Raw genomic sequence first — 26,604 nt, 5'->3', positions numbered from 1 at the left:
TTTTGTTTGGTTAACATTTTAGTCTGATTTACATAAAACGCGAACAGAATGTTTTAATTGAATTTGGGTAAAACTGGATACTAGGTCACTTGGGTGTGAATGGAAAAGCCAGGTGTGCGATACAGGACCTTCATGGACCTTGTGTTATAGTTTATCTTGAAACCATTATTACTTGACTTTTAGGTGTGTATGTACGCTTAAAATTTGCAATTGAACTTTCATTTGAGGATTTCTTTCATTACTTACTTGGTCTGTTCCTGTCTTAGTATATCCAGTTCTCATTGTTCTTCTCTCGAAGAAATTGTTATCTATTACTTACGGGATAGAAATAACTCCCAACTATTTTCCATGGAATTTAGAATAAGTGCTATTTATGAATCTGTTCAGTTTTCAATGTTCATTTCCCACTATTTATCATTGAATGAAAGTTTAGGGCTGTCCATGAATTAGTTATTGTATGATAAGAGAAAAAGATAGTTTTCATTGTTTTAAGCTCACCTACGCTGGAAGTGCTCACGATGAGCTGTTGTGATCACACTGTGTCCATCGTCCTTCATCTGTCGTGCGTGTGTGTGTCCATCGGTCCATTCGTCCGTCCGTCGTAAACAATTTCTTTTAATGACATCTCCTTGTCAAAACTTGTTAAAACGGTTCCCTTGGTTGCACATTGGGGCCTCCAGAACTAAAATTAGATATATCTTCAAACAACATCTCCTTAACCGATTGTATGATTTTTAATTAATTTTAAACAAATGGTCCTTATGTCACCTTCTACCAAGGTTATTCAAATTATTCAAATTCGTAAAAAACATGGCCACTAACGGGAGTTGTCACTTTTCCATATATGTATGTAGTGGACACTTTAGTTTTCCACTTTATATTTTAAAAAAACTTCTCATGTGAAAGTGGTGGCCCGATTTTAAAATATTACATAAATGGTCCTTTCCGATTACGATTTTTCATTAAAAAAGACCGCCAGAGGGTGTGGTCACTTTCCTCCTTGGTATATAGTGGAAACTTTGAAACTTCGAAAATCTTTTTGAGTGAAAATGCTGGCCCGATTTTAATATAATTTCAAACAAATGGTCCATGTGTGATGTTACACTAATATTGTTAAAATCATTGTGATTCGTCTAAAACATGGCCGCCAGAGGATGTCGTCACTTTTCCCTATACATTTATAGTATATTGTATGAAACTGCCAGCTCGATTTTAAAATAATTTCGCAGAAATGGTCGTGTGACATTCTACAAAATTCAAGTTATTCTGATTCATAAAAAAATATGGCTGCCAGCGGGGTGATCATTTTTCAGTACATGTATATAGTGCAAATTTTGAAACTCTTCTTGAATGAAACTGCTGTCCCGATTTTAAAACAATTTTAGGCAAATGGTCCTTTGTAACCCTCTGTCAAGACTTCTTATTATTCAGATTCATTTAAAATCATGACCGCCACAGCGCGTGGTCATTTTCCCTATATGTAAATGGTGGAAACTTAAAAAATATTCTTGTATGAAACTGGTGTCCCGGTTCTAAAATAATTTCACACAAATGCCTTGCCTAACCGTTGTTTTTAAAATTATTTTGCCCCCTCCCTTCGAAGAAGGAGGAGAATATTGTTTTGCTGATGTTGGTCGGTCGGTCAGTATCTGTCGGTCCGTAGACCAGTCGGTTTCCAGATCATAACTGAAGAATGCTTGGGCGTAGGATCACGAATGTTGATAAGGAGGTTGGTCATGACTAGCCTATGACCCTTACTGATTTTGAGATCAGTAGGTCAACGGTCAAGGTCACAGTGACACGGAACAGTAAAATTGTTTCCGGACGATAACTTGAGAAAGCTTGGGCCTAGGATCACGAAACTTAATAGAGAGGTTGATCATGACCAGCAGATGACTCCTATTGATTTTGAGGTCAGGTCAAAGGTCAAGGTCAAAGTGACCCTGAATACCAAAACCGTTTCCGGACGATAAATTGAGAACACTTGGGCCTATGATCGCGAAACTTAATAAGGATGGCCTCGATAACCTAACTGTGGAGCTTACGCTTCGAGATGGTACCAGTAGCTCCCTTGCTTGGCGCTCAGCATTAAAATGGAAACTAGCCTCTTCTCTCATACCCTCTTGGCGATGGAATCCATCTGGAATGAGGTGTCGAGAGTGATTAAAAGAAGTTGTAGAACTTGCTTCGCAGTCGACCTTAAATAAATTTGTATTAACTAATAGGGAGGTTGATCATGACCAGCAGATGCCCCTATTGGTTTTGAGATCAGTAGGTTAAAGGTCAAGGTCACAGTGACCCAGAACAGCGAAACCGTTTCCGCACAATAACTTGAGAACGCTTGGGCCTAGGATCACGAAACTTAATAGGGAGGTTTATCATGACCAGCAGATGACCCCTATTGATTTTGAGGTCAGTAGGTAAAAGGTCAATGTTACTTTGACCCAGAAAAGTAGAACATTTTTGCCAAATAACCAGAGAATGCTTTTGACTAAGGATCATGAAAGTTGATAGGGAGATTGGTCATGTCCAGCAGGCAGATGACCCTTATTGATTTTGAGATCAGTAGGTCAAAGGTCATGGTCACAGTGACCTGGAACAGTTAAACCGTTTCCAGCTGATTTCTTTAGAACGCTTGGGCCTTGGATCATGAAACTTAATAGGGATGTTGACCCTGACCAGCAGATGACCCCTATTGATTCTGAGGTTAGTAGGTCAAAGGTCAAGGTCAAAGTGACCCGGAGCAGTGAAACCGTTTCCGCACGATAACTTGAGAACATTTAGACTTAGGAACACGGGACTTAATAGGGAGGTTGATCATGACCAGCATATGACCCCTAAGGATTTGAGGTCAGTTGGTCAAAGATTAAGGTTACATTGACCAAGAACAGTAGAACATTTTTGCCAAATAACTAGAGAATGATTTTGACTAAGGGTCATGAAAGTCGAGAGGAAGGTTGGTCATGACCTGCAGATGACCCTTATTGATTCTGAGATCTGTAGGTCAAAGGTTTTGGTCACAGTGACCAGGAACAGTGAAACCATTTCCGAATGGAATGGCAACTTGAAAATGCTTGAGCCTTGGATCACGAAACTTAATAGGGAGGTTGATCATGACAAGCAGATGACCCCTATTGATTTTGAGGTCGGTTGGTCAAAGGTCAAGGTTACATTGACCCAGAACTTTAGAACTTTTTTTGTCGAATAACTAGAGGATGCTTTGGTCTAAAATCACATATGATGACTGGTAAATGACCCAAACTTTTTGATTTGAGGTCAGTAGGTCAAACGGCCAGTGCACAGTGACCAAAGAATTTTTGTTCCTTGTGCAGTTATCGAATGCACCAAGGGGTGAAGCGGGAGGAGTATTTCATGTTCTACGAGCTCTTGTTTTGATTTTTCATAAAACATTGCCGCCAGTGGGGAGTGGTCACTTTTTCCCTGTATATATTGGAAACTTGAAAAATGTGATTGTCAGAAACAACAGGTCCAATTTTTAAACAGTTTTACACAAATATGTAATAGGTGACCTTTTACGAAGATTATACATATTATTCTGTTTCGCCCCAAAATGGCCGCTGGGGTGTGTGGTCACTTTTCCCTGTATGTTTATAGTGGATAATATAAGGGTTTTACTCTATACTTGTCACATTTAATTTCGACTTATACCATTACGTTATACAAACACACTTGAAGCCTTTACACGGAAGAGCGCTTTAGGGTCAGTGACCCTTATGTTTTCTAGAGGCATTGTGTAATTGAATTTAAACGTGATTTGTTTCAGAGACAGTTCTTGATACAGAATATTTAACTTGATACAAAATATTTAACTTGTTGCCCAACCCTATCCCAAACTGATGTTTTGTTGTGTGAAACATGAACTTCCATTTGGCTTTTAGTTTCTATGAAATTTAATTTTGTAGAAAATATTTGAAAATATTTCGATTGCTTTTTATAGGAAAGGAAATGAAAAAGAATGGGGTTGTTGTAACATCAGCGCCTGGAATGAGCTGTGAGCGTATTATACATGTTGTTGCCAAGGAAACAACACGCGAATGGAAAGAAATGATAGAGAAATGTCTACTTACGGCTGAAAGGAATAAAATGAAAAGTATTGCATTTCCAGCCCTAGGAACAGGTTGGTAACATTTTTTTTGTAATTTTGTTTTTGTTGCCTTTTCAAAAGAATAGTATGTTCGTTTGCAATTGAATAAGATCTCCAGGTATGCTTTAGCTCAACTATTTGAAATGTTTCAAAAAGAAGAGAATTTGCTGTCACACATGTTTTGGCACCCACAACCACCTAGCGTATGTTTTTTGGCAATATGAGATGACCTCACTCGACACGTTAAATATTTGTAGCTCAACCTACAAAATTTATTTTAATTTGAATGTTTTACATGTAGGCAGGTTTCTAAAAAGCTGCTTGACTGAATGTTTCCAAACTGTACCTAAGTCTTTGGCATCATGAAATGAAATCAAAGGCCAATAAATCTAGCTTTCATATTGGCAAAATAATGCCACTTTTTTACATAGAATGTTTTTTTTTTCATGTTTCTCTTACCGTCTACGCCAAATATTTTCAAACCCTATGCACATATTTGGCACCACAGGATGACCTCACATGGTAGGTTTGATAAATTTGGCTACATTTTGTCAAAATTATGCCAGAGTGCTCATGTTGAGCTATTGTGATTACGCTGTGTTCGCTGTGCGTGCATCTGTACGGTCGTCCATCATTCGTCAACAATATTAAACGACATCTCCTCTTAAAGCACTAAAAAGATTTTGATGAAACTTGGCCTGGATATTCCTTTGGAGGTCTTCCTACGGTTTTCTGCTAGGTCGCATGAAGGGGCCACCAGAGCTAAAAATAGAAAAATCTTCAAACGACATCTTTTCCTAAACCGCTCATCCGATTTTGTAATAATTTCACACAAATGGTCCTTATAAAACCTTATACCAAGTTTGATCAAATTATTCCGATTCATTTAAAAAATGTCCGCCAGCGGACGTGGTCACTTTCCCTATAAGTATATATTGGAAACTTTAAAAACATTTTTGTATGGAACTGCTGATTTGATTTTGAAATAAGTTCACGCATTTTGTCCTAGTTCGATCCTCTACTAAGACTGTTCCAATTATTTCGATTCGTTATAAAACGTATGTATATAGTGTGAAAGTCTCCTTGTGTGAATTTGCAGTCCCAATTTTGAAGTAATTTCACGCAAATGGTGCTTCTTGTATGACCCTCTACAAGATTTTTCAAATATTTCAGATTCATCTAAAAAATATGGTAGCCAGAGGAGAGTGGTCATTTTTTTCCACTGGAAACTTTAAAAATCTTATTGTCAGAAGCAACAGGTCCAATTTTAAAATAATTTCCTTTGGTGAACCTTTATGAAGATTGTCCAAATTATTCTGCGTCATCAAAAACATGGCCGCCTTTTGCCTATATATATATTGTGGAACCTTAAAAAAAATCTCGTGGTCAAAAACTGCTTTCCCTTTACGAAGATTGTACAATTATACTATTTCAGAATAATTTCACAGACATTTTCTTGCATAATTATCTTCCAAACCTGTTCAGGAAGCAGTGTTTCTTAGGTGAGCGATATCATAACCCTCTTGTTTTAAAGTTGCCATATCACAACGGACATGGCGAACCGATGTCATTTTAATTGCTTCATATAAGTTGAATCCTGCGAAATTTGGCTGTTGTGATGTTAGATAATGAATTTCAAGGAATATATACCTTAATCGTAGTCTCTTTACATTTTAGTTGACCTGAGCTCAAGGTGAGTTATTGTGATCCCCATGTGTCCGTTTTTAGTCGTCCGTACCCTTTTTAGGGGCCGCTAGAGCTAAAAATAGGAAAACGTTTAAACAACTTCTGCTGATGAACAGCTTGATGAATCTTCATCAAACTTGGTACATGTATGTAGCATCACTATATGTTCCCCTTTTTATGTTCTTCATATTAGAGCCTTAAATACCTTTAAACAACGTTTACTAATGAAGTGTTTGATCTTCATCAAACTTGGTCTGTAGATGGCATTCTAATATTTAAAATAGAGGCTTTTGACTCCTTTATGGGGAAAACTTAGCTAAAAATAGAAATATCTTTGGATTAATTCTATGGTCAGTAGCAAGGGCCTCACCGATTTGTTCAAAAGGGGCACCTGACCTGTTTTATGTTTTTTAGTCCCCTTTCGGGGACTATAGGAATGCGCTTTTCCGTCCATGTCATACCATCATTTCCTCCGTCCGTCCGCAGTTTCGTGTCTTGTCTGTTATTCATAAAGGGATTTTACTATTACTTTGCACAAATGTTCCCCATGATGAGACGACGTGTCATGCGAAAACCTCGGACCCTTGGCCCGACGGTAAATGTCACAATTGGAAGTCAAAGGTCAACAGGGCTTTTTTCCTGTCCGGTCCATAACTCTACCATCCATGAAGGGATTTAAATATTACTTGGCACAAATGTTCCTCATTATAAGACGATTTGTCATGCACAACTTTCAGCTCCCTAGGCCCTAGCTCAAAGGTCAAGGTCAGACTTGGCAGTCAGATGTTTACATGCCATGAACAGGGTCTGTTTCGTGTCTGGTCCATAACTCTGTCATTCATTAAGGGATTTTAATATTCCCCATGATGAGACAACGTGTCATGCGCCAAACCCGGACCCTTAGCTCAAAGGTCAAGGTCACAATTAAAGGTCAAACGTCAACAGGTTTTTTTTCTGTCCGGTCCATAACTCTGTCATCCATCAAGGGATTACAATATTACTTGGCATAAATGTTCGCCATGATGAGATGACGTGTCATGCTCAACACCTAGAACCCTAGCTTAAAGGTCAAGGTCACACTTGGAGGTCAAAGGTCAACAGGATTTTTTTCCTGTCGGGTCTATAACTTTGCAATGCAAAACAGGATTTAAATATCGGTTGGCACAAATGTTTTCCTGGATGAAACAACTGGTCTTGCGCAAAACCCGGGCCTTGAAAGGTCAGGTCACACTTCGAACTTAAGGCCAAAAGGGCTTTTTTCCTGTCCAGTCTGTAACTCAACAATCATTAAAGATACTTTAATATTACTTGGCACAAATGTTCACCACCATGAGGCGGAGTGTCATGCATGAGAACCAGGTCTCTGGATCTAAGGTCAAGGTCACACTTAGAGGCCAAAGGTCAGGTACAAGAATGACTTTGTCTGGAGCATTTCTTCTTCATGCATGGTGGGATGTGATGTAATTTGGCAGAAATGTTCACCATCATGAGATAGATTGTCATGCGCAGAACCAGGTCCCTAGGTCAAAGGTCAAGTTCAAGAATGATTTGTCCGGAGCATTTCTCCTTCATACATGTTCACCACTATGAGGCACCCTTGTTTTTTAGAATTACTTACCATCGTTTTACTATAAATAGCTCATATTGTAACTCTTTTATTACTGGCCGTAGGGAACAATCGAGACCACTTTTCTATGGCACAACTTGCATGTTATATCCAATGTTTCGGTGTATTTTGACCTATCTCTACCTGGTAAAAATTTTTGTGTGGATTTTCTATTATATATATTTTTTTTAGGATTTACTTCCCTTTGTTATTACTACAAATAACAGTAGAGAAAATAACGAGCCTTGCAGTAGGGGGCTTTGTATTACATCATTCACTTGTTTATACTAAACAGTTGTTGCCATTCATGATTCAGTGTGTCCTACATAAATTTAATGTCAAATACCCATTTTCAGGTTAGCAACTGAAGGCCTTGATGGTCCTCTTGCATAAACAAAGAATGTATTGATGATAATGTTTTTGTGTTAGACATTTGCATATTTTGACATATTTCAGGAATTCAGATTGAAGCGTCAGATATAGCAGAAACAATGACGAAAGCAATTATAGAGTTTGAAAAATCTCAACCAACCTCAGTTCAAGAAGTGAGACTGGTAATATTTCAACAAAAAATGGTTGAGGACTTCCACGTAGCCATCAGGAAAACCATCAGCTCTAATGAAGGTTGGGGTGTTGGTAAATTAGTCAGAAGCGTTAAAGGTTAGCATACAAATGAAAACCAGATCTAAATTCAATCCATATCAAACAAAAATGAGGTGATAAAGCAGTAAGATTAACAAGGTTTCATTTGGTTATTTTTGCAATGCAGAATGTATCTGTTAAATGGATACTGAGGTTAAGGTTACCAATTGCCACGTCATTCAGTCGTTGGCAATTTGAGGGTGTTTAGTAAATTTGTAGGATTATTGTTCTGATCTCTTCTAGGCAGGATATTTTAGATGAGTGTGGGGTGAGAATAATTACTGATGCACTGATACAAAAATAATATCTTTTTTACAGGATGGTGGAGCGGTAAAGGAGCAGATGATGGTCAGTCTGGCAGACCGAAAGGGAAGAAAATACCCAAGACACAGACGGACCCAAATACAGTCACATTTATTATTCTTGCTTTGTCGGAAGATATAATCAACCAAGCTATTAAGAAGTTGGAAAGCTGCCTTGAAAAAGAAGTCCACTCTAAACGCTTTGATGATAGCATAATCATGAAAATGGATGATAATCAGGTGAAGAATTTTTACTAATAGTAGAGCTATTGTCATCCTGTCGTTGGCGTCGTGTCAGCCTCTGCATCACAAAAGGTTTGTATGTAAAAGGTTTCTCTAAAACTTTTAATGCTGCCAATCATGTATGCATTTGGCACCATAAGATGAATTCACAGGACAAGTTGTATCACTCTCGCTTTTATTATGTCCCCCTTTAAAGAAGCAGGGGTTTATTGCTTGTACATGTCGGTCGGTATGTTGGCAGGTCAGTCCGTCTGTCGATTGAGCCAACAGTTTCCGCTCAATAACTTGTTAACGAATTGACCAGAACATTCAAACTTGGTAGCATGATTTGGCGTATTGAGTAGATGACTCGTATTGTTTATGGGGTCATTAAGTCAAGTTCACAGGGCCCGAACCTTGACTTGAAAAGGGTTTCCCTCCATTAACTTGAGAACCACTGGACCCAGGACCTTCAAACTTGGTAGCTTATTGGGTTTTTGAAAAAAGATGACACCTATTGTTCTTGAGATCAGTAGGTCAAAGATAAAGGTTACAGGGGTTTGAATCTCGAGAACAGCTTGAGAACCACTTTACACTTGAAAGCATGATTGCGCTTAAGAAGTGGATGAACCCTATTACTTTTGGGGTCAGTAGGTCAAAAGTCAAGATCACAGGGGTCTGAAGCTTGAAAACGGTTTGCGCTTAATGACTTGAGAATCATTTGACCAAGTATTTTCAAGTTTGGAAGCATCAGGCCTTTCGGCGTTCCTACTTTTTCCTACATTTTCCTCCTACTTTTTCCTACTTTTCGATGAAAACCTCCTACTTCTCCTACTTTTTTGCTTGACATAAAAAGGAAAAAACAAAAAAAGCCTTTCCAATAGTTATATTTGCAGATGATGGACTCTTGATGTGTTACTGGCAGTTTCTAGAGCCATTTGGTGCCTCCTGCAATATATCAAGGTACCTATAATCCTACCAAACCATATGGGTACACTGATTCAAGCACAGAAACTGCCAGTCAAGACATCTGGGGGTCCAATGTACAGGCCCGGGTACAGGGTTTGGCAAAGGGGGCTCGTGCTCTCCAAATTGGCTGAGGAGTGACCTATACTTATCAAAGATGCACCCTACTATTTTGGCAAAGGATTTTTTCTCTCAAAATTTAGACCCAGAAAACGCACCAGAGGCCACCATTTCACACCTGTATTTCAAAATTTTCAAGGGGGAGAGCTCCTGACCCCACCCCCACCCCCATAAAGACGGGAGTAGCCCCTCCATTACCTCAAAATTTAGGCCTAAAAATGCACCAGAGGCCACCATTACTTGCCTGTATTTAAAAAAATTCCAGGGGGAGAGCCCCGTGACCCCCCTAAAATGAGGGTAGTAAAACCACCAGTTAATGCACCAGAGGCCACCATTTCATACATGTATTTCAAAATTTTTCCAGGGGGAGACCCCGTGACCCCCTAACATGGGCAAAGGCACCCCTTCAATACCTAGCTACTCTCGGCGCTCGCTATGCGCCTTGGCAGTAACGTCTTTGTTCTAGTCTGGTGCCCCCCAAGTCAAAATTTTCTGGGTCCGGGCCTGGTGTAGGTGTAGTATTAACAGCTATTAAGGTAAGCATTGCAAATTTTATGTTAATAACTTTTCCTACTTTTTTGTCCGCAAACCTGTTTTTTCCTACTTTTTTGTGTAGGGACCTCCTTTCCTCCTACTTTTTTGCAAGGCCATGCTGGAAGGCCTGTAGCATGATTTGTCTTATGAAGTAGATTACCTCTTAACTACTTCTTTACGGTAACATGAGAATCACTTGACCAAGAACCTTCAAACTTGATATAATGATTGGGCTTAATGAAATAGAATATCCCTATTGTTTTGGGGGTAAGTAAATCAAAGGACAAGGTCACAGTGGCCTGAACCATTGAAACTGTTTCAACTCAATAGCTTAAGAACCACTTGACCCAATATCATCAAACTTGATAGCATGATTAGGCTTATGAAGTTGATTACCCTTATTGTTTTAGGGGTTAGTAGGTCAAAGATCAAGGTCATAGTGATCAGGGGACTGAAAATGAGACAGCCCACCATGGAGAGACATACATGTTTTACAAACATATCTTCTTTTGTCAAAATTATGCTACTTGTTTACATTGTATTTTAGGTGTTTTCTCAAAAACTACAGGGCAAAATACGTTCAAACTTCACAGTTTTCTCAAGCGTCATGAAAGTTCACCTCTTACAGCAAGTTACTAAACTTTAGGTTTTATTTTGTCAAAATTATGACCATTTTAAACAAAGTTTTGCATGAAAACATGTTTCTGAGGAATTACTGAACTAAATATTTTTGCCATACGTCTTTGGCATTATGAGATGACCTAACATGGCAAATTCCATAACTCCTGCTTACATTTCCTTTTTCCCCTTAGAAAATTTTGCTAAAGGTTTCTGACTATATCAATTACTGTTCTACAGTAGTATGTAACCCTTCTCCCAAACCTGTTGAATTTTGTAATAATGATAAGGTTGATGAAGAAGGATTTTGTGAGCCATGGTACAAATTAAATGGACATGCTTCCGGATAAACATCACAATATCAATTTTTAGCTCACCTTGAGCACTTTATTGTGACCGGTCATTGTCCGGCGTCCGTCAACATTTGCCTTGTAAACAATCTAGAGGCCTCAGTTGTGACCCAATATTTATGAAACTTGGTCAGAATGCTTGATGATCTCTAGGTCAAGTTCGAATTCTGGTCATGTGGGGTCAGAAACTAGGTCACCTGGTCGAATAAAAGGAAAAGCTTGTGAACACTGTAGAAGCCACATTTGTGACTCAATCTTTATGAACTTTGGTCAGAATGTTTGTCTTAAAGATCTCTAGGTCAAGTGCGAAACTGGGTCATGTGGGGTCAAAGACTGTATCAGTAGGCTAGATCAAAGGAAAGGCTTGCTAACACTCTAGAAACCACAATTTAAGTTTGAAACTCATGAGAATTAGTCAGAATGTGTGTCTTAATGAATCTGGGTCATGTGGGGTCAAAAACTAGGTCACCCGTCGATTCGCCGTAAAACCCAACTCACTGAGTCAAATCAAAGGAAAAGCTTGTGAACACTCTTAGAGGCCACAGTTGTGACCCAATCTTTATGAAACTTGGTCAGAATGTTTGTCTTGATAATCTGTAGGTCAGGTTTGAAACTGGGTCAGGTAAGGTCAAAAACAAGGTCAGTAGGCCAGATCAAAGGAAAACATTGTTAACACTCTGAGTCCATGGTTTAAGTTTGAGACTCATGAGCCTTGTTCAGAATGTTTGTCTTGATGACCTTTAGGTCAAGTTCGAATCAGCCCGGCCGCTTAGCTAAATAGGGAGAGCGCAGATCTACGGATCTCGGGGTCGTGAGTTCGAAACTTGGGCGAGGCGTATGTTCTCCGTGACGATTTGATAAAATCATTCGTCCTCCACCTAATTCATGTCGGAAGTTGGTAGTTACTAGCGGAGAACAGGTTTGTACTGGTACAGAATCCAGGAACACTGGTTAGGTTAACTGCCCGTCGTTACATAACTAAAATACTGTTGAAAAACGGCGTCAAACCCAAAACAAACAAACAAAACAAGTTCGAATCTGGGTCATGTGGGGTCAAAAACTAGCTCAAATCAAAGGAAAAGCTTGTTAACACTCGAGAGGCCACAGTTGTGACCCTATCTTTATGAAACTTGGTCAGTGTGTTTAGAGGCCACAGTTGTGACCCTATCTTTATGAAACTTGGTCAGTGTGTTTGTCTTTATGATCTCTAGGTCCTGTTTGAAATTGGGTCATGTGGGGTCAAAAACAGTTTAACTAGATCAGTAGGCCAGATCAACTCTGGTGAGCTTTAGGGCCATCATGGCCCTCTTGTTTTAAAAAGATAGCAATTGATAAAAGTTATCGAAGTTGATAAACCAGTATTGTTTAAATAAATATTTCAGTGTGTATGATGCAGAGTACAGCTAAATTCCTCTTTTCCTTCTTTCCTTCTTTTGATAATAATTTTCGGTAGTTGCGATACAAAAACAGAGTTTTCTACACATCATGTTGGCTAAAGTAGTGTTATTGTAGATAAACAAGTTCCTAACATAAGCAAAATCAATCTGGATTTTTCTTTTTATATAGAAAGCCTGTAGAGAGCCTTAACATTGGTATTTTTGACCAGGCTTTTTGAAAATCTGGTTATTAAATTGGCGAAGTCATTAGGCGGATTGATGGACGGATGGATGGGCAGCGTCAAGATTTAGTTTGCGTTCAATAACTTTAGTTTCGGTTGAGATATTGAAAGGAAACATGGCCTAAAGGTAGCTTATAGCAAGACTAAGGCTAAGATTGAACTTGGGGTTAGTCGAGTTAAAGTCAAGATCACTAACTTAAAATAGAAAAAAGTGTCCGCTCAATAACTTAAGCTTCGGTTGATGGATTGAAATTAAACTTGGCATATAAGTAGTTTATAGAATAAATAAGGCTGGCTGGGATTGCATAAAGGCTCAGGGGGGTCAGGCTCAAGGTCAGTATAACTAATTTAATTTGCATACTAAAAAAATTCTGGCGCGGCAAGGTGGTCTAGAGCGTTGGGCCAAAGTTACATTTTGTGCTGTGGAACAGATAGATGGCGGTACAAATCCCACTGAGCTCCATTTTTTAGCTCACCTGAGCACAAAGTGCTCATGATGAGCTATTGTGATCACGCTGTGTCCGTCGTCCGTGCGTCAAGTCGTCCGTCGTCAACATTTGTGTTTAAACGACATCTCCTCCAAAACCACGGAATGGATTTTGATGAAACTTAGCCATGATGATCCTTGGGTGGTCCTCTACTAAAATTGTTCAAACGGTTCCGCTTGGTTGCACATAGGGGCTGCTAGAGCTAAAAATGGAAAAAAACTTAAACGACATCTCCTCCTAAACCGATGGTCTGATTTTGATATAATTTCACACAAATGGTCCTTATGTCACCCTCTATCAAAATTGTTCAAATTATACCGATTCGTCAAGAAACATGGCCGCTAGAGGGCTTGGTCACTTTTCATCTCTGAATCAATAATAGCTAGAGCATTTATATTTGGCGTGTGTTATCAGATTTGTAATGTCTACCATAATTGTTCAAATTATTGCCCTAGGTTCAAAAGTGTGTGTGACATGTATATAATTTAGGCTAACATAGAAGAAACTTAACTCTGTACTTATACAAACTTGAAGCCTTGTACACAGGTAAGCGCTTTAGGGTCAATGACCCTCTTGTTTGAAAACAAAACGTCATTTCTTATTTTTATGCCATTGGGTAAAGGTCTAGGTCACAATTACTAAAAAAAGAAACTTTTGTTGAAATCGTCATCAAAATTTGGTGTCCATTCAATAACTTAAGTTTTGGTTGAGATTTTGAAATGCGGCTTATAGGTAACTGATAGCAAGACAAAGGCTGCGATTTCCATATAATTCTGCAACTAGAAGTTGCGGAATTTCTGAACTTTACATTAAATAATTTTTTTTTGCATTACAATAACTATGTGGTGTAACAGGGTCTAAGGTTCACACTACTAAACTACAGCAGCAACAAAAACTGTTCTCTTCTATAACTACGATTTAATATTATTTTAAGATAATATATACATCAATGTCTTTCTTCATAATTCTCTAACATAGTTCTCTAACATATTCTCAGTTAATAACAGAACTTCTGTTCTTCGACAAAAATACTTCAACGTTAATTGCCTCGGTCCAAATTTAACTTTTTTATTTTGCGTGTGTCGGGCATGCGTATCTAACCTGAGTACCAAAAGTGATACTAAAGTTCTATCTCAAAACTTCTGCTTATAAAAGAAATGATTCATGTCTCGAGTCATGTGACGTGACCAAAAGACCGGGTGTTTATAATTACTCTGTCATTTATCCAGTTAGTCACCTGTCAAAACGGTTAGTAATTTTGAAAGTACATTGCTGGACAATGCATAAACTGGGCGAAAGAATGTAACCTGCCAGTTATTACACATGACTGATTTCTAGACTGGAAAACTAAGTGTGAAAAGGAATGCGAAATATATTCTTCGAGTACATGACTTATTCTTGACCGAAAAGCTAACTGAAAAGAATGCCTAAAAATTAATTGGCATAATGGATTCTTAAAGTCATTATACCACATTCGCCCCTTTCTTGTGAGTTTTTCTTTTAATTATCTATAAGAGAATAAAAATAAAAACAAAAACAATTGAAGCACTGAGAGGACTGATGTGGGCAGCGGTTGACAGCTTCTGGTAATGGGCATGAACAGTTAGCTTAAGATTGGTGATTCAAGTTTAACTACTTTTGATTAACAAGCATTTTCAACCTTTTTATACCAAATCAAGGGGTAAAACTGCTTTTACTCTGTCAAAGGGGATAAAATAATGTATGAGCAAAGCTTATGTGCTTATTGAAAATTTTGTGAGGTTTGGTTAATCTTGCTCAAAATCTTTTTTTAATTATAAGCATTTTTTTTAACAAATCAATGGGAAAACACTCTGCTTTTACTAGAACAAGGGGAATAACAGTCAAGGTGAGCAAAGGTCATGGACAAATTGATAATTTTGTGATGTTTGGAGATTCTAGTTATAACAAGAGCTTGTAGAACACTTGCATGAAGTAACTGACAAGGAACAGAAATTATTTGATAACTGTCCACTGGACATTTAACGTATTGAACTTAAATCAATAATTATAAGTCATTTATCAGTCTTAAATGACCTCCGTATCAAATGTAATCTTAGACCAAAGCATAATCTAGTTCCATGGCAAAAAAAGTTCTATTTTCAATGTGATATTGACCTTTGACCTACTGAACTCAGAATCAATAGGGGTCATCTGCTGGTCATGACAAATCTCCTGATCTCATGATCCTAGGCGTTGTCATCCGGAAACCGATTGGTCTACAGACCGACCAACATTCATCATCAAACAATAATATTTACAATATACCCCTCCCCTTCTTCGAAGGAGAGCAATTAATTTTCAAATAAGAAGATGCTCATGTCTCCCCCAATGCATAATCGTAATAGGCAAGAAGTCAATAGAGGATAGAAGCAAAAGCCAAAGAGACACTGTTGGTTGGCTGCAATAGAGATCATCTACTTGGCATGTCCAATCACCCTAAGAAGTTTCAAAATTCTGGGTCAGGTGGTTCTCAGGTAAACCGTTTTCCATGCTCAGGCCCCTGTGGCCTTGATCTTTGATCGAGTGAGCCCAGAATCAACAGGGGCATCTACTCTGCATGTCCAATCATCCTATGAAGTTTCAACATTCTGGGTCAAGTGATTCTCAAGTTATTGATCCAGAAAGAGTTTTCTGTCTTCAGGCCTCTGTGACCTTTCCCTTAAGTCAAGTGACCCCAGAAACATTAAGGGTCATCTACTCTGTAATTCCTATCATCGTGATTGAAAGTTCTGGGTCAAATGATTCTAAAGTTATTGGTTGGAAACTGTTTTCAAAGTTCTGGTTCCTGTGACCTTAACTTTTGGTCAAGTGATTCAAAAATAAATAGGGGTCATCTACTCTACAATCATCCTATGAAGTTTCAACATTCTGGGTCAAGTGGTTCTCAAGTTATTGATCAGAAACGGGTTTCCATGTTCAGGCCCCTGTGATATTGACAGGTGATTTTTAAAAAAAAATTGAGATCTCATATCTTGGTAAAAGCAGGCTATGAATATATTATACATAAATTACATTGATAAAAGACACTTCAGAATAGTTCTTAAACTAAAAGCAACCATAAAATAATATTTATAATGAAATTAAATGTTTACGGCCGCAATTATTTTCCTAAGTCGTGCAAATAAAAATTATTTACATAAATATTATGAAAGGATCGTATCTTTCACTATGAAAAATAAATAAGATAACACCTCTTCTGTTGATTTCATGCAATATATCTTTCCATAAACCAATTTCTATGCTACAAACTTCTACGGATACACGGGTGCAATTTTATCATTCAATATCGAAATAGAACGCTCGCCGTGATAGTTAGATGTTTTCTGATCATGTGACCAAAACAAGCTCTTTGGTGTTGTTATAATAATGAAATTTCGATTAATTTTTCTAGCAGGAACTGAGTTTTAAATTAAAATATTTACAAAAGACGCAACTTGTTCGTTTTCGGATAAGCGTTTCGTCCGTAAATCTGTGGTATGGTAAATCTGTGGGCACGCTTCGCTGCCCACAAAAATTTACGAGAGGCAACCAACAAATTAAACATGATGCAGTACATAAAACTGGCTGATAATTAATACGAGATTTTATATTTAAAGTTTTAGCCGTAATTTGAATGCACAAAATCAAGAATATATAAGGTCAGTGCACGATATAATATACGCTATCAATGAATAAGATAGATAAAAGGTATGCATAGATATAATTTTTCACAATTTCACTGATTTTTTTTATTCAGTCCTAGAATATTCAATATGTTTTCGTTTTTGTTTCAGTCCTAGATTGTTTTGTTTTTTTTCGTTTTTAAGTCAAAACCCCTTTTAATTTCTCTGAACATTTTAAATAAAACCCAGCATTTCTAGCGAAATATATTTTCACAATATGTTTTACAATACTTAACAAAAATCCAGAGCTAGAATACACTTATGCACTTTTTCCTCCCTTGCCCACAGGGGTTTTGCCTTCAAGATTGTAACTGAAATAAAAAAAGAATAATTGTTTGTACACAATATTACTATCAGAAATATACCGGTCAAAAAGAATATAATCGTTAGAAAATACTTCAAGTAATAGTAAGACGTGTGTTAAATGTTAATTACTGATATAATGAAATAAATGATTTCACAAAACTCTATAAAATATACAATTAAATACGCGAAAGTAATATTAATAAGAAAAATCTCCTAACCTGTTTCATATAATAATGAAATTATAAAAATCTACTACTTTCAGTATATGATAAAAAAAGAAACAATGTTCTAAAATCTTATTTAACAATCGGAACGATACTTGTTTTTACGAGTAGTCAGTAATGTGACATCATTCATTCTGTTCCTTGGTTAACATCCCTACACCGCAGTTGCTATAGTCGTATTAGTAAGAGTGGTGACCCATCAACTTGTCAGTTTTCTCCAAACAGCCATGAAACATGTTCGTATGCCACCGCCCATCATTAGCCTTCATTGTTGAGTAATAGCTTTGTCCGGCTTCAGATGGTCCTTTTGATAGAAGGTTTGAAGTGTAGCTCCAAGAAGTCTTGTTGTTGAGCATTCCCTAGGTTTAATGAAGATATAAGAACTCATTTAACATTGTCAAAAGTTTCGTTTGTCTAAGAACTTTACATAAGAATGCCTTCTTAAAATTTCTCAATAGAATGTTTATAAATTTCTCTTTTGTATGCAAATCTGGTTTCCTGTTTTTATCTTTTTTTTGTTGTTTTTATTTCGTTTTAGTAAACAAAGCGTCGTCACCTTAAAGTCAGGACTGTTAAAAACTCTGTAAACTTCAGACAACTATTCGGAGTGTATTCATTACAAATTTCTTTTCAAAAATCATTCTAATAATAGATATATCTACAATGTAAAATACACATGTATGTTTTTTTTTCTATACATAAATTATCCGTAAATTTTAAACTTCATAAAATACATGGAATATTCTATTTTCTTTCGGAATTTCATCTTAAATGCGTATAATGCATTGAAATATGTTACTAGTGAAACAATATCCAGCTAATTGACAAGTACTACTAATTCATATTGAGAAACATAACCACAACTACTCTGACTCATACATAATAAGCATTCCGTAAGTCTGATTGCCAGGGTCGCATGTCTAGCGACATTATTCTCTAAGACTCGGTAATAAACTTCATATTCCATATTAATACATGGTCGCTTTCCTAGCGACATAATTCCCCTAAGACTCATAAAATAAGAAACTTCTGGTTTCATCAACGGTCACATTTCTTACGACATACTACTGTGTATAAGCATTACTCATGCTGTATGATGGTTCTTGACACATCATACAACGATACATTATAATAATACATTTAGCGTTACACACGCCTCACAGACGTTACCACGTCATATCAAAATCTCATGGAGTTCAGAGCATTTGGGTAATGATTCATTAAATGTTGCCTTGTCACTTTACCATTGAGAGCAAGTTACTACTTTACTTCCCTAAGGGTATTCCTCACTTAATATAACAAAAATAATGAAACTGGACAATATATGTATTCTTCGTCAATTTTATGTGCTAATAAGTAATCTGTACGAAATTTATCTGTACAACAATAATGTATTTTCCTTATGAATAATAACATCTTCCTAATTATTCTTATCATCAAATCAAAAATGTATCTAAAGAATTCCCGAATAGCATCGTTGATATACGAGTTAAAATGAACAGTCACTAACCTGATGAAGTATCGATTTCTTTTTCCATAACCATACACCGTGGATGTTCTTTTTCCTTGCCGAGTCTTAAATTGCATCTTGTCTGCACGTTTCGTTTGTTCAAGGTGATTCCAACAGCTGTCTGTAGAGGTTTATCGGTCATCAATTCCATTTCAGCAAGTCGTCCGCTGAATCGTCAGTGGTGAAAGTTATTTCGTCTTAAATCGTCATGGTGGCCTCTTCTTAGTTGGTAGTACTTCTTTCGTGTTGTGTCCGCGACGGTTTGAAGATTCGTTTAAATCCTGGTTCTTTTAAGGCACCAAATCATACCCGTGTGGTGTAACAGGGTATAAGGTTCACACCACTCAACTACAGCAACAACAACTGTTCTCTTCTATAACTACTATTTAACATTGTACTAAGTTCTAAGATAATATATACATCAATGTCTTTCTTCATTATTCTCTAACATATTCTCAGTTATTAACAGAACTTCTATTCTTCGACATAAATACTTTAACGTTAATTGCCTCGGTACTAATCTTAACTTATTCATTTTGTGTGTATCAGGCATACGTATCTAACCTAACTGAGTACCAAAATTGATTCTGAAGTTCTGTCTCAAATCTTCTGCTTATAAAAGAAATGATTCGTGTCTTGAGTCATGCGACGTGACCAAAAGACCGGGTGTTTATAATTACTCTGCCATTTATCCAGTTAGTCACATGTCAAAACGATTAGTAATTTTGAAACATACATTGCTGGACAATGCATAAACTGGGCGAAAGAATGTAACCTGTGACTAATTTCTAGACTGGAAAGCTAAGTGTGAAAAGGAATGCGAAATGTATTCGTCAAGTACATGACTTATTCTTGACCGAAAAGCTAACTGAAAAGAATACCTACAAATTATTTGGTATAATGGATTCTTAAAGTCATTATACCACAACTACGATTAGATTTAGGCATAGGTATCCTTTTGAAATACTAGGACAATTTGAAATGAAATAACTTATTTTGTTATTATTGTAATATTCATTTGAATATTGTTACTGATGTTTATTTTGAAGCAGTATTTTCTTAAAATGCACTCAGTCCCAAATTTTTACAGGTACATAGACTCAGGGGAATGAGGAAGGGAAGCATGTATACACAAGTTTAAACATACTTTTCTATATTCAGGTGATGGAAATCCGAGCAATTGCGCAACAGTTTCACCTAGAGATGCAAGTGGAATCAGCTAAGGGCCATATACAAATATCTGGTATTGCCTCGAATGTCATGTCTGCGTCTGATAAAATTCATAGGTATAAGTTGAAATACACAAATGTATGTTTATTTTATACCCTTCATGGAACAGCAGTTATATTGTTTTGCTCAATGTCAAACGGCCCATAGGTAGACCAATAACTGGTGAACGCTGTGAGTTGTTCTGTTTTTTGCTGTCTGTAGGTTAAATGTCAAGGACACTGACCTTTAGAGTAAAAGCAGTTTTCACTCGATAACTATAGAATGCTGAGGAATACAGCCGTAAAACTTCATAGGATGATTGTTTTTGGTTGGTAGGTCAAAGGTCAATATCGCAGTGACCTCCAGGCTGAAATGGTTTTGCTTGATAATCAGATACTCCTTTGGCATACTGGTTATAGACTTGACCTCTACAAATTTCGGCGCCAACTGGTTATAAACTTGACCTCTACAGATTGCGGCGCTAGTTCCTCAAGGGTCACGATCACAGTGACCTTGATCTTGTAAATGATTTTGTTTACTGTAGAATGATTAGTGACATGGCCTGCAAACTTAATTGGACAATTGTAGTCAGTAGATGGATGACCCCCTTGTAGTTTTTTATGTCATTATTAAGTCAAAGGTCTAGGTCACTGTTCACAACATTACATATGCAGTTGCCTCAGATAGGCAGTCTTTGGGGCGTATGTGTTTACAAACAGCAGTTGTCTTATATTCTTTGATCACATAAACATATCTAAACTACAACTGTTAAGTTCATGCAGGTAATTTTATGTCAGCCTTAAGAATGATGTCAATTATTGGGAAAAGAAATATATCGCAAAACTGAAAGAATATAGTTTTATTTGATGTGGAACTTGAAAGTCTCAGTCTAAAAATTTTGCAGATTGGGTTTATGACTTTCATCGAATGAATGACAAATCAGCAAAATATATCATAATCAAAACATTGTGAAAGTCGATGGAAGTGGGAATAAATGGGGGAGTTGTATATAAGTGGGGGAGTTGTTGGGAAGGGTTAAACCATCAACGTGCAAGACTACAAACAATTCATATAAAACAGTGCACAGAAAAAAGAAGTTGAAAATCAGGATACAGCTCTATGTAGCTCCTAGTTAAGGTAATAGGTTTATATGCGGTATGTGTACTTGGTTCGAAGGAAATGTGGATGGAAAAGAATAAGAAATGCATGGAAATTAGACAGACCTTTTATGAAATATTATATGAGCAGCATCTCCTGGATCATCCTTTTAAGGTCTTTAACTGTGTTTAAGTGTTTTCAAAATGCTGTTTTGCGGGAGTAGGGATGGGCTGGATTTGTCTAGACAGCTTAACTACTTTATTTTGATTGATACACAAAAATGTAGTATCTATATACAAATTAACTTAGCGACAAAGCTTTGAATTACATAAGGGGCAGGAAGTATCAAATATAGAAAAAAATGTGTCTAATAGGGATGTGAATCAAATGAAAACAAGGTTAGGATTGCACATAGGGAAATTGGACAAGATTAGTCTCACTAAAAGGTCTGCTAGATAGGTCTTTGGCCTAAAGGTACTTATTTATTATAATGTGTAGTTATGCAGATATATATATATATATATATAGAGAGAGAGAGAGAGAGAGAGAGAGAGAGAGAGAGAGAGAGAGAAAATAATATATATATATTTATTTTTTGACATGATTTATCAAATTAGTTATTAAGATGAACTATTAACATTGTATTTACTACCAAGTGATTGACATGTTGGTACCGGCACATTGGGATATCCATAGCCATTAGGTAAGGTTGCTGACTTTGAATTACTTTCTCGTCTCCACTGTAGGCCTGAAACCTCACTTTGGATGTAGAATTCTCACTTGTGAGGAAGTCATCAAGCTGGCTTACGGAAGATTGGTGGTTCTATAACAAAAGAAACTAACAAATAGTTAATACGTTGTGTAGAATGATCCGTATCTTATAGAGCAAGTAGATCAAGGTCGAGGACATTGTTATGCTCCCCAGACCCCCTTCGAAGAAGGTGGGGTATATTGTTTTGCAGATGTTGGTCGGTCGGTCCGTTGATCAATTGATTTCCGGATGACAACTCAAGAACGCTTGGGCCTAGGATCATGAAATTTGATAGGGAGGTTGGTCATGACTAGCAGATGACACCTATTGATTTTGAGATTAGTTGCTCAAAGGTCAAGGTCACAGTGACCCTGAACAGTATCCGGATGATAACTCAAGAATGCTTATGCCTAGGATCATGAAAGTTGATAGGAGGTTGGTCATGACCAGTAGATGACCCCTATTGATTTTGAGGTCAGTAGGTCAAGGGTCAAGGTCGCAGTGACCTGGAACAGTTAAACGGTTCTGGATGATAACCCAAGAACGCTTAGGCCGAGGATCATGAAAGTTGATAGGGAGGTTGGCCATGCCCAGCGGATTACCCCTATTGATGTTGAGGTCAGTAGGTCAAAGGTTACAGTGTCCCGGAACAGTTAAACGGTTTCTGGATGATAACTCAAGAACGCTTGGACCTAGGATCATGAAAGTTAATAGGGAGGATGGTCATGGCCAGCAGATGACCCCTATGGATAATGAAACAGTTACCGGACTATAACTTGAGAATGCTTGGGCCTAGGATCACGAAACTTAATTGGGATGTGACCCAGAACAGTAGAATTTTTTTTGCCAAATAACTGGAGAATGCTTTGGTCTAAGATCACATTTGATACAGAGTTTACTTATGATTGGTAAATGACCCATAATTATTGATTTGAGGTCAAACATCCAGTCCACTGTCACCAAATAATTTATGTTCCTTGTGCAATTACTGAATGCATGAAGGGGGTCATTTCGTGTTCTACGAGCTCTTGTTTCAGTACCGTTTGGATTGCACACATGACCATTGGAGTCAATTTCTCTGTTTCAAAGAATCAGATGAAAGTATTTAGTATGTGATTAGGAAAGAGCCGTTTAGATGCAACTTTTTTGTGAGCAGTATTTTATTTGAAAAATGTTTTCTTAGAATGTTCACATATCTATATATTTGTTATTGCTGTAGGATAATGCGAGATGCTGTTTCTCTTGAGCAAGCAAAAAATTCGGCGGCACTTATGAGTAATCTTGTCCAGTGGAGCTATATTGACATAGGAGAAACTGGCCAGACACTGCAACCATATGACAAGGATTTGAATTACAAAATAGAAAGTGCATACATCTCGAAAGCACTAAATGTGAAATTCAGGTATGAGATGACTAATATGATAAATAGGATAGTACCAGTAACAACCTACGATATAACAGTAAGTTCAAATATAAGAACAGTTATCCCGTCCCGAATCTATTTATTTATCCCCCCGCCAAAGGCGTAGGGATATTAGAAATGTTCTCCGTCCGTCCGTCCGTCCGCAACGATCTTTGTCCGGAGCATAACTCCAAAAGTACTGGAGGGATTTTCTTCAAACTTCATACACTGATAGAACACATTGGGAGGAAGTGCAGTGTGCAAGAACAATAAATCTACCTTGCCTATTTTTTGAGTTATTCCCCTTTATCTTATTTTCTTAAAACAAATTGTCGGAGCATAAATCCAAAAGTACTGGAGGGATTTTCTTCAAACTTTATACACTGATAAAACACATTGGGAGGAAGTGCAGTGTGCAAGATCAATAACTCTACCTTGCCTATTTTTTGAGTTATTCCCCTTTATCTTATTTTCTTAAAACATTTTGTCCGGAGCATAACTCAAAAAGTACTGGAGGGATTTTCTTCAAACTTCATACACTGATAGAACACATTGGGAGGAAGTGCAGTGTGCAAGAACAATAACTCTACCTTGCCTATTTTTTGAGTTATTCCCCTTTATCATATTTTCTTAAAAAAATTTGTCCGGAGCATATCTTTTTCATGCATGGAGGGATTTTGATATATATTGGCTTAAATGTTCACCACCACGAGGCGGAGTGTCATGCGCAAGAACCAGGTCCCTAGGTCTAAGGTCAAGGTCACACTTAGAGGTCAAAGGATACAAGAATAAAAACCTTGTTCGGAGCATTTCTTCTTCATGCATAGAGGGGTTTTGATATAACTTGGCACAAATGTTCACCACCACGAGACAGAGTGTCATGCGCATCTAGGTCCCTAGTTCTAAGGTCAAGGTCACACTTAGAGGCCAAAGGTCAGATACAAGAATGACTTTGTCCGAAGCATTTCTTCTTCATGCATGGAAGGATTTTGATGTAACTTGGCACAATTATACACCATCATGAGACGAAGTGTCATGCGCAGTTCCCTTCTTTAGAATAACCTCCCTTTGTTGTTACTTTAAATAGCTTTTATTGTAACTTTTTCATTACTAGTTGTAGGGAAAAATCGAGACCACTTTTCTGTAGTACAACATCCAATTTTGAGGTGTATTTTGACCAATCTCTACCTGGTAAAGATTTTTGTGTGGACTTTTTTTTTTTTAAGATTAACTTCCCTTAGTTGTTACTATAAATAACTTATATTGTAACATTTTTATAATTGACCGTAGGCAAAAGACAAGACCACTTTCCTGTGGTACAACATGGATGTTACTTTCCAAGTTTAGGTGTATTTTAAGATATCTCTACCTGGTAAGGAGTTTTTTTGTGGACTTAGAAAAACAAAAGACTTACAATGATTACTAAACAACCATAAAATTAAAATTCCATTTGCAAATACAGCTGCTAGAGTAAACAAATTTGCTGTGACGGACATATATTGTGACATTCTGGCACTCGTGTTCCCTGTTAGCTTTCCATTCCTTCTTTTTACAGTAGCCATATAGAAAAACATCATAGCTTTACTGTTCATGAAAATTAATAAAATTTAGCAGTAAACCACCTCACCACTGACTTATTCTTTCTTCCACATCTTTAAAACCCCTGATGCGGACCACAACTAAATGGTTCTTCAAAGCTTTCCCCAAAATTAATACTTTCAGACACTAACTTGCCAGGAACTTTAGCCTTCAATTATAATATGCCCGGCGGGGGGATTGGCCATGTCTAACACGGCTCTTGTTTTTGGTTGCTCATCTGAAGAACAGGTTCAGGTAGAGCTATTAGTATAGGATGATGGTGATGGTCGGGCGTGCATTGTCCGTTGTCAATGTTTGAATATAAACATCTTGTCTCAGAAAACTACTGTTCAGAATAACATCAGACTTGGTTTGTATCATCTTGGCAAAGTTCTTTCTTACTATTGTCCAAGTTTGGGTCTTTGGCACCTTTTAGGGGCCACTAGAGCTAAAATAGAAGTGTCTCTAAATAACGTTTTCTGATTAATTGATTGATAGATCTTTAATTGATAGATAGATCTTCAATAAACCTTGTCTGCAGTACTATTTATCATGTCCGCCCGCTCCCAGTTATGTTCAGTCTTAATTGATAGATAGATCTTCAATAAACCTTGTCTGCAGCACTATTTATCATGTCCGCCCGCTCCCAGTTATGTTCAAATGGGGGTATTAACAGAGTTAAAAAACAACTTTTTTTAATGAACTGCTTGATGGAACTTAATCAGACTTGGTCCGTAGCATTATTATAAAATCTTTTTCAAATGGGAACACTTAACCTAATCGTAAGAGATAAAAAAAGAGATTCCTGTAAGCAGCTTCTTCCCATTTTTAGCCCACCTCTCACGAAGTGACAAGGTGAGCTATTTTGACCGCTTGATGTCCGTCGTGCGTCAACAATTTCTAAAAAGATCTTCTTCTTGAAAACCACTGGGCAGAATTTCACCAAACTTAACAGGAATGATCCTTGGGTGGCCCCCTTTCAAAATTTTTCAAAGAATTGAATTCCATGCAGAACTCTGGTTGCCATGGCAACCGAAAGGAAAAACTTAAAAAAAAATTCTTGTCCAAAACCACAGGGCATAGGGCTTTGATATCTGGTGTGTAGCATCATGTAGTGGTCCTCTACAAAATTGTTCAAATTTTCCCCCTAGGGTCAAATATGGCCCCGCCCTGGGGGTCACATGGTTTATATAGACTTATATAGGGAAAACTTTGAAAATCTTCTTGTACAAAACCACATGGCCTAGGGCTTTAATATTTGATATGCAGCATCATCTAGTGGTCCTCTACCAAGATTATTCAAATTATCCCCCTAGGGTCAAATATGGCCACGCCTCGGGGGTCCCAAGTTTTACATAGACTTATATAGGAAAATAACTTTAAAACTCTTCTTGTCTGAAACCACAACACTTAGACCTTTGATGTTTGGTTTGTAGCATTGTCTTATGGTTCTCAACCAAAATTATTCAAATTGTACCCCTTAGGTGAAAAGAGGCCCTGCCCTGGGGGTCCCAAGTTTTATATAGACTTACATAGGAAAAAGCTTTAAAAATCTTGTCTGAAACCATACGACCTAGGCTTTTGAT

At 37.3% G+C, this 26,604-nt stretch overlaps 1 protein-coding gene across 1 annotated transcript in view; it reads left to right on the top strand.

Annotated features, from left to right (window-relative positions):
* LOC123547552 (protein mono-ADP-ribosyltransferase PARP14-like) overlaps positions 1-26,604 on the top strand; it is a 221,420-nt gene that overhangs the window by 184,172 nt on the left and 10,644 nt on the right. Inside the window, exons 20-24 of the mRNA XM_053551802.1 lie at positions 3,959-4,138; positions 7,854-8,057; positions 8,358-8,581; positions 20,142-20,266; positions 23,258-23,440. Of these exons, the coding sequence (XP_053407777.1) occupies positions 3,959-4,138; positions 7,854-8,057; positions 8,358-8,581; positions 20,142-20,266; positions 23,258-23,440 (916 nt within the window). The remainder of the gene's footprint in view (positions 1-3,958; positions 4,139-7,853; positions 8,058-8,357; positions 8,582-20,141; positions 20,267-23,257; positions 23,441-26,604) is intronic.

This window comes from Mercenaria mercenaria, chromosome 9 (genome assembly GCF_021730395.1).
Source record: "Mercenaria mercenaria strain notata chromosome 9, MADL_Memer_1, whole genome shotgun sequence".
Taxonomy (NCBI): domain Eukaryota; kingdom Metazoa; phylum Mollusca; class Bivalvia; order Venerida; family Veneridae; genus Mercenaria; species Mercenaria mercenaria.
This window is presented reverse-complemented; position numbering and strand designations above follow the sequence as displayed.